A 10,956-nucleotide genomic window follows, 5' to 3' on the forward strand; every position below is an offset into this window, starting at 1 on the left:
AGTTAATAACCTAGATTTTACGTTTAAATTTAGGGTATTTTAAGGCCTTTGTTACTAAATTTAATGTTTATATTAATAATACATGGTCCCTTTATATAAGTTTTTTCTATTTATTGTTATGATTATGTTGTTATCATTTGTTACAATTCAAAAACTTTATGAGTAATTATTTAAAAAATAAATTCAAATATTCACAGTGGCGTCCTCAAAAATATTGCGTTTAGTTGTAGAACTATAGGACGACACCTGGTGGCTGAAATAAGTAGCAGCCAGATTCAACAAAATTTCACCAGAGGGCGCTGATTACTAAAAACAGCTGATCTCTAAACTCTATTCAACACTAAATAGTCGCTTACCAACACTACTTGCAGGAACATCGTAATTTTTTGTTCAGCCAACAAAACCTTTGCTAAACAATGATGCAACATACGAAGCGCATGGTAAGTAAACTAATCAAACTATAGGCGATTTCAAGTGCAGTAAACATTTGGGCATTCCAGCTGACTCCCCTGATAAGCGGCCTGCGAAACATGCCGGCACGCGGTGCAACAACCACGACGTCCGCGGCGCCCGCCAAAATTGAAAAAAGTGAGTAGTGTTTTGTTACTAGTTGTGAAATTGCTTTAATTGTTCGCTAAATAAATGCAGCCGTCAACACGGTTACCATTTTGGGACGAGTTGGGGCCGATCCGCAGCTGCGAGGATCCCAGGAGCATCCAGTGGTCACCTTCTCCGTCGCCACACACACGAACTACAAGTGAGTACCCGATTGCACGAGTGTGTGTGCGCCCAGCATGTGTTCGCCAACTGAACTTGAATTTGAATCTCCAAGGAAGCATTAACAGTCGGGGGCCTTTCCTTATTGTTTTCTATTTAACATGCGATTTTTCGATTGAAATGGTACCTAATGAGTTTTTGATACCTTCAGTTGCTCATATATACCTAATAGTAATTTCTAAAGCTAAAATATTCGTATTACTTAACTATTAAATGAATAGTGTACTTTAAATACTAATAATTCTCCCTGTAAAGATGATTTGGTCTATATAAAATAACTTATTTTCATTAATTCTATATCAAATTCGACAAAATCGACACATTTAAAATCCGAGTTACATACAGCTGCGGTCAAAATAATAGTAGTGCCCGCAGAGGTTATCTAAAAACCGCAAAAAAATAACTTTTGAAACGTCTTTGCAAAATGTTTTTAATTTTCATTGAAACTCAGCTAATAGTAGGTAATAAAAATACATAACAACTTAGGATAATTCATAAGATTTAAAAAAAAAAAATAAAAATGTGGAATTTTACCAAAATTTGTTCGTTCAAAATAATAGTAGTGAAACTTTTAAAATTCACCACGGCCAAAAAACGTTTAAAGATTAAATGATTAAATGTATATAATAGACCTATATTTAAGGATTATTTTAATATTTAGTTGCATATCCTTTGTTTGCATAACGGCGCAGCTTATGCATGGAATCAACTAAATTTTGACATTCTTCACTGGAATAGAGCTCCAAGACCTTTGTCAGCTTCCAAAGTTGAATGTTATTCTTTGGTCCTATTTCGAGACTGCTCTTTCACGTCACACCATAAATTTTCATTGGATTAAGATCGGGTGACTGTGCAGGCCACTCCATGACACTAACTTGATTGGCCGCGAACCACTCTTTGGCGAGTTTACTCGTATGTTTGGGATCGTTGTCCTGTTGGAACGTCCAAACAAGTGGCATGTCCTCGGCAGCATATGGAAGCATCACTTCGTTTAAAATTTTGACATATAAATAACGGTCCATGACCGTTAATAATATACTGGCCCAACTCCATAGTATGAAAAGCTTGGCCAAATCATAATTGATGAACCACCGTGCCTTACCGATTTTAAGGTATATTTCGGAGAAAAACACATAAGGGTGGTCGTCTAATAAACTGCCGAGTGTCACGGCCTCCAAACAAAACTATTTTAGACTCTACGACCACAAAATATTCCTCCACTTCTCCAATGGCCATTCAGAGACGTTTTGAACTTTAAACGTTTCGCGGCATGTTTTTTGTGAGTGACGGCATTTTCTTGGACTTTTGAAATGAGGTTATTATCTCTGACTCGTCTTCTTAATGTTTCCAAACTTGCATTTAGTTACAAGTTTTTTAGGGATGAGCAGACGAGAAGGGTTCGATTCTTGACTGTCTTTCGAGCGATCCACTGACCTTTGTCCAATATCTTGAGTCGACCAGGCGTTTCATTTGCTGGCTCATATTTTTTAGCATTTCTAACCATTGTGAAGACCAGCCAATAATATTTTGCACTTCGACATAAGTTTTCTCAGCAGAAATCAAGTTTTAAATCAGATCTCGCCTCTCGGCAGCATAGAGTTTGCCACGCCCCATGTAGTCAGGACTGAATGTTAAAGAAAAATCTCAAAATACTTGGGACTGTTAAATAACACCCAAAACTATTATTAACCACCACAAAACTCTTTTCAAATTAAGTAAACTAAATTATTCTTGCTAATTTCTCTGGCACTACTATTATTATGACTGAGTCTAACACGTGAATCTTTGCAAATGAAGGCGAAAAGAATAAAAATAAAGGCGAGAATCGAAAATAACTACGATTATTATAGAGCAGTTAATTACAGTTACTAATGTAAAAAATGAATTGAATTTTTGAAGAAATGGAGAAAATATTGAGAAAAAACTTGTTGCTTAACCGGCACTACTATTATTTTGACCGCAACTGTATGCATTGCGTTGCTATAACGAACATTCTAATTAAAACCCCACTGTTATCCACAGATACGAGAACGGCGACTGGGCCCAACGCACCGACTGGCATCGTGTGGTGGTGTTCAAGCCCAATCTGCGCGACACCGTGCTGGAATACCTGAAGAAGGGGCAGCGCACCATGGTGCAGGGCAAGATCACATACGGAGAGATCACTGACCAGCAAGGCAACCAGAAGACCAGCACCAGCATCATTGCCGACGATGTGCTCTTCTTCCGCGATGCCAACAACTAGCATTTAAGCCCAAAAGACCAAACCTAATCTTAAGCTCAAAGTTGAACTTTCAGCATTGTAAGCATTTATAATATTCGTATGGATATATTGTGTTATCAGTTGTCGGATTACATGCGTAGTTGTATCTTACATATGTCAATTGGCTTTGAGTTCTTGGTTTTTTTGCAGGAGCACTGGGCGGCGGCTCTGTTGGATTCCTGGTCCCTATTTAGCTGCTCATACTCCCTTTGGACCTGGGTGACCTGACCCTGCATCTTTTCGATCTGCTTTTCAAGTGACGCCAGGGTATTATTGTGGTAATCAATTATCTTGGCAACCTGTGATTACACTTATACAACCGATGGTCAAATTGTATTTGAGTATTTCTTACCACTGTGGCAGGAGCTAGTTGCTCAGCCGCCTGTTTGTTGTACATCTCGATTTGCTCCCTTATGTGGTTGCACTGAGCGGCAGTTTTATCCGCGGACATGAGCAAACTAAGAAGATCTTCGTAGGTGACTCGAGCTAAAGGATAAGTCCGACTAGCCTCGTTATCAGATCTCGGGCACCTCTGCTCCAATCGAGTAACTGCCTTCTCCATCTCGATCAGGTTGGTCTCGTTCTCATTGAGATCCATTTCCAGCTTTAGCATGCAGCAATTTACTGATCCCAGGAATTGGTCAACTGAAAATACCTGGGAGGAAAAGAAAATTGGTTATCTGTTTATCCATAGTCTTTGGTTTCCCAAACATTCTTGGCATTGTCCAAGCACATCTGCTCCTGTTCCTTGATGAACTCCATTTTGGTGTTGAAATCAGATTCCAACTCAAGGGCATCGCGCATTAAAATATCTGCCAGCATATCCAAATACAGGAATGATGATGGATCTGAAAAGTTTGGCTCACACATAATTTTAAATATTAGTAGGGTTTTTTGTGTTTATTTTTCTATATTTCTTTTAGAATGATAACATTAAATTTTGTTTATGCGGTGTTGTGGGATAAACCAGAGCTTGCTTGAGTTTGAGATTTGTGTTTCATAACAAATATAAAATACAATTTCGGAATTAATATTGGATTAAAAGTGAGACCCACTACAAAAATTGTTATCTTTTATAATCCATCATTTCTCTGAATTTTTTCACTAGATCATTTTAGGCATTAATATTGGATTAAATGTGAGACTTATTACAAAACTCGTTATCTTTTTATGACCCATCATTTCTCTGAATTCTTAAAATAGATAGTTCGAAATTTATTAAACTCTTAATTGCAGGGAAGTGAAGGGTTGTTATTAAGTTCGACATTTATCAATGCAAGGCAAGTGAGATGGGATCAAATCTAAAGCGTTTACCATCCACCACAGATAGTTTTTACCCACCAACATTGGAGACCCACTCAAGACCCGCGATCCACAAGCTCTCTCCACATTTGAGCTTGGAGCGACCTTATCGCCATTTACCACCTAGTGTGTGTGTTATTCAGCCGGAGCTCCATGGGCCATTCGATTTTCTCGCTGAGCGGAACAGTTCGCAGTCAGTATTTGCCAGTTCAAATGCTGCCGGCGGTCGGAAGAGTTGATAGCTGATCGAGCGCACCCGCCCGCGGTTTAAACTTTCGAGCACGTTGTTTGTGTCGGATCCGTCTTCGCGAACCATAACTATCAGTGTTTTCTGCCCATGCTCGCTCCACTTCTTCGGAAGATGACGATTTGCTGAAAGGCCATAGTAAAAGAACTACCATATATCATCCTCGAATAACGTCGGCAATATAAAGCGAAAATGGCTGTGGATTATGTGCTAGAGGACCTCATGGGAAAACTAGGTGAGGTGGATTGAGTTTTGGAGCAAAGACTTTTGAAAGGTCGGCTGTTACGTTGCCAGGCGTCTCCATCCCATGCTGATAAGAGCTAGTGTTATGCTTATCATTTTGAGAGGTCTTATCAGCAATGCAAGCGGCTATGGATAATGTTTGATTTTACGCCGGCGGTGTCGGTTTATCGCCAAGGTTCTGTTTTGCATTCAAATTTCATAATTAAATTTTCAATATTTTTTTTTAAATCTCCGACTAATCTATCCGGCTGGCTGTCCGTCAAGTGATCAAAAGAAGCCGCCTTTAGAACCATTTTAATTACACCTATTTTTTGCTTTTTGTTTTCGCACTATTTCTAATTTAATTAATCCGCAAGGCCGCGGCAAGTGACAGACTACTATGCCAGCTTGATTGAGACTCCAACTTGTTGCCCCCACTTATATGGACACATGTTCGTGTGGGCCCAGTTGTGAGCTGGAGGCTGTCTGACACTTGTTGAACCTTCTTGGCTTTAGCACACTGACGCTAAAACGAGCGTGGCTAACAAGCAAACAAAAACGGGTGGAAAAAGGGGCTGTATCTGCTGAGTTTTTGTCACAAGACTCTATGGTGGGCCTGTCATAAAGATTTTCGGATCTACGAATCTCTGTCGTCTTTTCAGTTAATTTATTGTGCACTCGTATGGCGCGGCTTAAACATTGCAGTTAGCTTGTGGGATCTAGAAAAACAAGCTTGTTTATTTGCTTTATGCAAAACAGTTAATAATAATTGTGGGAATTCAGTGGAAACTGAACTTGTCTAAAGTAAAAACCATATATTTATAGTACAAGTTTTTTTTTAGAATTACTGTCAATCTATCATATGAGCTACTTTTTATAAAATAATTTTAGATTTGGATTGTTAAATTAACAGACAAATTTCCTTAATTAAAACCATTTGATCTTGGCTTAGAACACCTACAGTTTTTGCAAACACCTTCCATGGGTAACGATCTGAAACTGGTTTTTTACTTAGCAGTCGAGAAACCGCAGCCTATAAGAAAGTGCCAGGAGATGGAGAGGGATTAATGAACGCATTAGAGACTTTTTAATCGTAATATGTTTATACGTTTGTATCTGTGAAATGCAAAAAACTTAAACCGGTTTGTTAAGCCTCACTTGCAAACCCCTCGGCCCTCATAATTCACATGTCGCTCTTATATGGGTATTTATTTTTGTTGAAGGCCTCTTTGCTAGGCAGAAAGCTCCAATTACTTCGAATTTGGAGGCGTGTTACAATGCTGAATTCGTGACTTTCTGGTCGTAGGAAGGTTGAAATAAAACCACCAACTTACAGTGACTTTGAAAGAGCTTCCACATGTGCTGTTTGTGGAGCCCAGAACAAAACTGAATCGACCTTCAGTTGTTTGCTATTGAGTGAAGAAAAAACGTTGAAAGACGAAGGAAAACGGACCAAGCCATAAACGGAAGCCATAGACTAGTAATATAAAACCCTGATCTACCTCAATCAATACAAACAAGAATTTGTGAAAGTTTCAATTAAGCAACTAATGTACGTATAATGCATCATAAAATTAAATTACTTAGTTTAAAACGTAATGTGAAACTAATTTAAATTCAATGTGTTATGAGTAAAAAGTAGGCTGTATCAGCAGAGTGTTGTTATAATTCATGACCTTATCAATTCACTTATCGCTTATATTGCTTCCAGAGTAAACAACTCTCTAAACCTGCCCTATATTTAATTTAGTGTGCAATCTGCACTTTTAATACATCATTAGAACTGACTATTAAAGAGAACTACAAACATTAAATGAGCCGAAAACAAATGTCATATTCAAGGGCCACTTGGCAACAATAATAAGGCCAGCCATATTGGTCGGATGTAATAAATCCGCCATAACAACAGCGCTGATATATGATGTAGCATTTAGTGGCCTCTGATAATCCACTATGATTTCCCCATGCGAATTTACTATTCTGGGTTTGGTTATCATGATTTCGCTTTATCGATTGCCTAGCTTGTTGGCAATTATGCGCTTATTATGTCTATTGGGGGTGTAATTGAATTTAATGAGAGATTGAGTCAAAATTTTAAATTGAAATTAATTGAGACATGCTCATCTGGCTTTAAATTAATGTTACACTCTCGATGACATAATTTTACACTCTACGCAATCGTTTCAATTATGAAAATTTAAATTCGCAGACGATTTACTCACGAGTTGTCGATTCTAACATAACCGGGGTGAACGTAACTTTCGATTTGATGGCAATAGTTTCACTTAAACGATCAATGAGCGTAACCCACAAATCAATTGAAACGGCTGATTGAACATTGGACCGCTCAAGTGTCAAATTCTCGTATCTAGGCTACATACTGCCCATGCTGATAGAAATTTACACAGCCCTGCCCTCCGACAACGCGATCGCAAGTCATAATCGATTCAATGCATTCTCCGAAGACATTCGAGTCTCCATAGAGCAGGCAAACATGGACTAAACCAAACCAAACTGTGGGCAAATATTTGACGGGCCATTCGAATGCGCTTCAATTGAAATCGAATTGAATAAATTCCACTTGATTTAATTGCAAAGCCTTTGGAGTGACGACAATGCCAGCGAAACCCATAAAAAGTTCGCATCTACATAAAAGTCGGGTGTTTCCTTAGGTTTTATCCATCACTGGCGCATTTATCGCAGAAACGTGGTGATTGCGAAATGATATCGTATATTACTATAGTAATTTATAATTGAATTAGTATTTTTTTTAATATGTTAGTGCTTTGAATAGAAATACATTAAAACATATACGAGTTTTAATTGCAAATATATCGAAAACTATTTTATCGTTTAATAAGAATAAAGCACGAAATGAACTACAATTATTTCAAAGTAAGAGGTCATAAAAATAGCAATAATACAAACCAAGATTTAAACACAGATTTTTAGGGAATTAAACATCAGTCATTTCTGTATGAAAAGTTAGGTGCTTAGAAGTTCAGTTTTTAGAAACTTTTATGAAAGCCATTTTTCATTAAAAATGACGAAAAATCGACTCATAAATATAAACCAAGATTTAAACACAGATTTTTAGAGAATTAAACCACAATCATTTTGAAGTATGCCACTTTGAAATCGGATGTCGGTAACAAAAGTTATGGGCTTAGAAGTGCAGTTTTTGGACACTTTTCTGCAAAGCCATTTTTCCAAACTATAAAAATGATGAAAAATCGACCCAAAATTACAAATCAAACTGAGTATACAGTTTTTTAGAGAATTCAACCACAATCATTTTGAAGTATGCCACTTTGAAATCGGATGTCGGTAACAAAAGTTATGGGCTTGGAAGTGCAGTTTTTGGACACTTTTCTGCAAAGCCATTTTTCGATAAAAATGACGAAAAATCGACCCAAAAATATAAACCAAGATTTGAAAACAGATTTTTTGAGAATTAAACCACAATTATTTAGTAGTATGCCTTTTTGAAATCGGATGTTTAAAAAAAAAATATAGGGTTAAAAAAAAATTTTTTCACTTTTTTGCAAGCCATTTTCGATAAAAATGACGAAAATCGACCAAAATATAAAATCAAATTTACAATTATTTAGTAGTATGCCTTTTTGAAATCGGATGACTATAAGAAAAGTTATGGGCTTAGAAGTGCAGTTTTTTGACACTTTTCCAACGAAAAAAAGGGAAAAAGTGTAGGTTTTTTGTTGATAGCTCACTTGAATAATTTCTTATATATTTATGACCCTTCGAATGAATTTTAAATTGTTCTGATTGTTCTGATTTGTTATTTCAGGGGAATTTGGGAAGTACCAGTTCCTGCAGTTCTTCCTGCAGGTGCTTTCCGGCCTCACAGCTGGCATGCACATGCTCTCCTTGGTCACAGTGGCCGCTGTTCCCGAGCACCGCTGCTTCATCGAGGGCGTGGACAACAGTCATCTATCGGTGACCCCGTGGAATTCGAGCGCCATCTTGGCCGCCATTCCCCAGAAGCCCAATGGTGAATTGGAATCCTGCTTAATGTTCGATCCTTCTGCCCCGGGTTCCAACAATACCGTTGCGTGTACAAGTTACGTATACGACACGACGTACTACAAGACCTCGCGCACCATCGACTGGAACTTTGTGTGCGACCGCCGCTGGATGGGGGCCATTGTGCAGACGGTGTTCATGCTGGGCGTGTTCACCGGCGCCGTCACCCTTGGCGGACTCGCCGATAAAATTGGCCGGAAGACCGTGTTCTGCTGGTCGGCCCTGTTCCAACTGATCATCGGCGTGGGTGTGGCCTTCATTCCCGAGTACTTCTCATTCATGGTGGCTCGCTATCTGCTGGGCATTGTGGGATCAGCGGGTGCCTACATCTGCGGATTCGTACTGACCATGGAGCTGGTGGGACCCACCAAACGCACTGTATGCGGCATTACCTTCCAGGTGAGAAATATCTCTAAAGATCGATGATTTTGTTTTTTTTTGTCAACGATTTCTTTTCAGTAATAGAAATTAATTTCGCAGAACAAAACAATTCCCTTTAAAATATTGTGTTCTTTACTGGAGATTATTTTTAAATACTATTAGTACTGATTACTTTCCACAATCACCATCCTACCTAGAACTCTTAGGATTAGTAAAATCTTATTAAATTTGTATCTTCTTACGTCTACTTAGTATTTTATCTTTGTTGTCAATATACTTATATGAAATAATCTTTTGTGATCTTTTTCAGGCTGTCTTCGCTGGTGGCATCATGTTGGTGGCGGGATGGGGAGCACTGATCCATGACCGACAGTGGCTGCAGGTGATCTACGGGCTGCACGGCTGCCTGTTCCTGGGCCACTGGTGGCTGCTCGACGAATCTCCGCGCTGGCTGTGGATGCAGGGCCGTGCCGCCGAGGCGGTGGACATTGTGGCCAAGGGCTTGCGGATCAACGGATCGGGTATACCGGTGGACAAGGAGTACTACGTGCAGAAGGCCAAGCAGCAGGCGGCGGTCGAGGAGAAGACCAGTGCTGGACTGGGCGATCTTTTCCGTACGCCCAACCTGCGGATGAAGACCCTCAACGTGTGCCTCTGCTGGTTCGCCAACTCCCTCGTTTACTACGGCCTGTCGCTGAGTGCCGGCAAATTGTACGGTAATCCCTACCTGATCCTGTTCATCATGGGCCTGGTGGAGTTCCCCAGCTATATAACCATTGTGTTCGTGCTGGATCGCCTGGGTCGTCGGTCGATCACCTCCACTCTGATGCTGGGTGGAGGTCTATGCTGCATTGTGGCCGCCTTCATTGCCCAGGGCAGCAACACTTCCACGGGCGTGGTGATGGCGGGCAAGCTCCTCATCGCCGGATCCTTTGCCGTCATCTACAATTACTCGGCGGAACTGTTTCCCACCGTGGTGCGGAACTCGGCCATGGGATTGGGTTCGATGTGCGCTCGTCTCTCAGGCGCCCTTACTCCCCTCATCACGCTGCTCGACTCCTTCGACCCGAAGATTCCCGCCGTACTTTTTGGCGTGGTGGCATTATTGTCGGGCTTCTGGGTAATGTTCCTGCCGGAGACGATGAACCAGCCCATGCCCGAGTCCATTGAGGACGGCGAGAACTTTGGCAAGGGCGATACCTGGTTCAGTCAGTGTGCTGGTCGCAAGAAGCGCCAGAATAGCGTCTATCCCGACGATCCCGAGCAGATGGTGCCGCTAAAGAATATTGAGAGGAAGTAGAAAGAAGCCAAAGATGATTGTACACATGTCCCACATCCAGTTCAAACTCCTTGTTACCCTGTTTTTCTTGTTAAGAATTTTACACTTCTGCCTATTAGTAAGTTTTAAGAAATGCTATCCATTCCGTGTGAATAAAATTATGCTGTAGAGCATGGAAAGCCACTGCATGTGGACTTACCTTACTGCGGCCTTTTAAGTTGTTTATAAATTTGTGTGTATTTCTTTTGGAACAGTAAGTTATATCCAAATTATCAAAGACTCTTCCTTCCATTAAAAAGTATTGCCTAATTTTAGGCAGAATCATCCAAGCATCGATCTGAAGTCTGAAAAGGTGATAACCCCAATAGTAGAATACAAAATGCTTTAACCTTTTACAAATGTAGAAATATCTGATAAGCTTTAAGAAAAGCAAAAATATAT

General features: G+C 39.9%; 3 protein-coding genes across 3 annotated transcripts; 2 read left to right on the plus strand and 1 right to left on the minus strand.

Moving 5' to 3' along the window:
• The first annotated feature begins 344 nt into the window (after window positions 1-344).
• Window positions 345-3,151, plus strand: LOC108044185 (single-stranded DNA-binding protein, mitochondrial). Its single transcript, XM_044459026.1, has 4 exons — window positions 345-440; window positions 501-588; window positions 649-757; window positions 2,800-3,151. Exons 1-4 carry the CDS (start codon window positions 417-419, stop codon window positions 3,020-3,022), a joined length of 444 nt encoding a protein of 147 aa, XP_044314961.1. The 5' UTR covers window positions 345-416; the 3' UTR covers window positions 3,023-3,151.
• On the minus strand, window positions 3,087-4,005 carry LOC108044184. The gene is made up of 3 exons (XM_017123082.2): window positions 3,752-4,005; window positions 3,393-3,695; window positions 3,087-3,339 (listed from the first exon to the last, which is right to left on the minus strand). The coding sequence occupies exons 1-3, from the start codon at window positions 3,908-3,910 to the stop codon at window positions 3,130-3,132; spliced, it is 672 nt and encodes a 223-aa protein (XP_016978571.2). The 5' UTR covers window positions 3,911-4,005; the 3' UTR covers window positions 3,087-3,129.
• A 526-nt stretch (window positions 4,006-4,531) lies between these two features.
• LOC108044187 (organic cation transporter protein) lies at window positions 4,532-10,744 on the plus strand. The gene is made up of 3 exons (XM_017123084.2): window positions 4,532-4,824; window positions 8,620-9,254; window positions 9,547-10,744. Exons 1-3 carry the CDS (start codon window positions 4,782-4,784, stop codon window positions 10,534-10,536), a joined length of 1,668 nt encoding a protein of 555 aa, XP_016978573.1. The 5' UTR covers window positions 4,532-4,781; the 3' UTR covers window positions 10,537-10,744.
• The last annotated feature ends 212 nt before the right edge of the window (window positions 10,745-10,956 follow it).

This window comes from Drosophila rhopaloa, unplaced genomic scaffold (assembly GCF_018152115.1).
Source record: "Drosophila rhopaloa isolate 14029-0021.01 unplaced genomic scaffold, ASM1815211v1 contig_178, whole genome shotgun sequence".
NCBI classification, from domain to species: domain Eukaryota; kingdom Metazoa; phylum Arthropoda; class Insecta; order Diptera; family Drosophilidae; genus Drosophila; species Drosophila rhopaloa.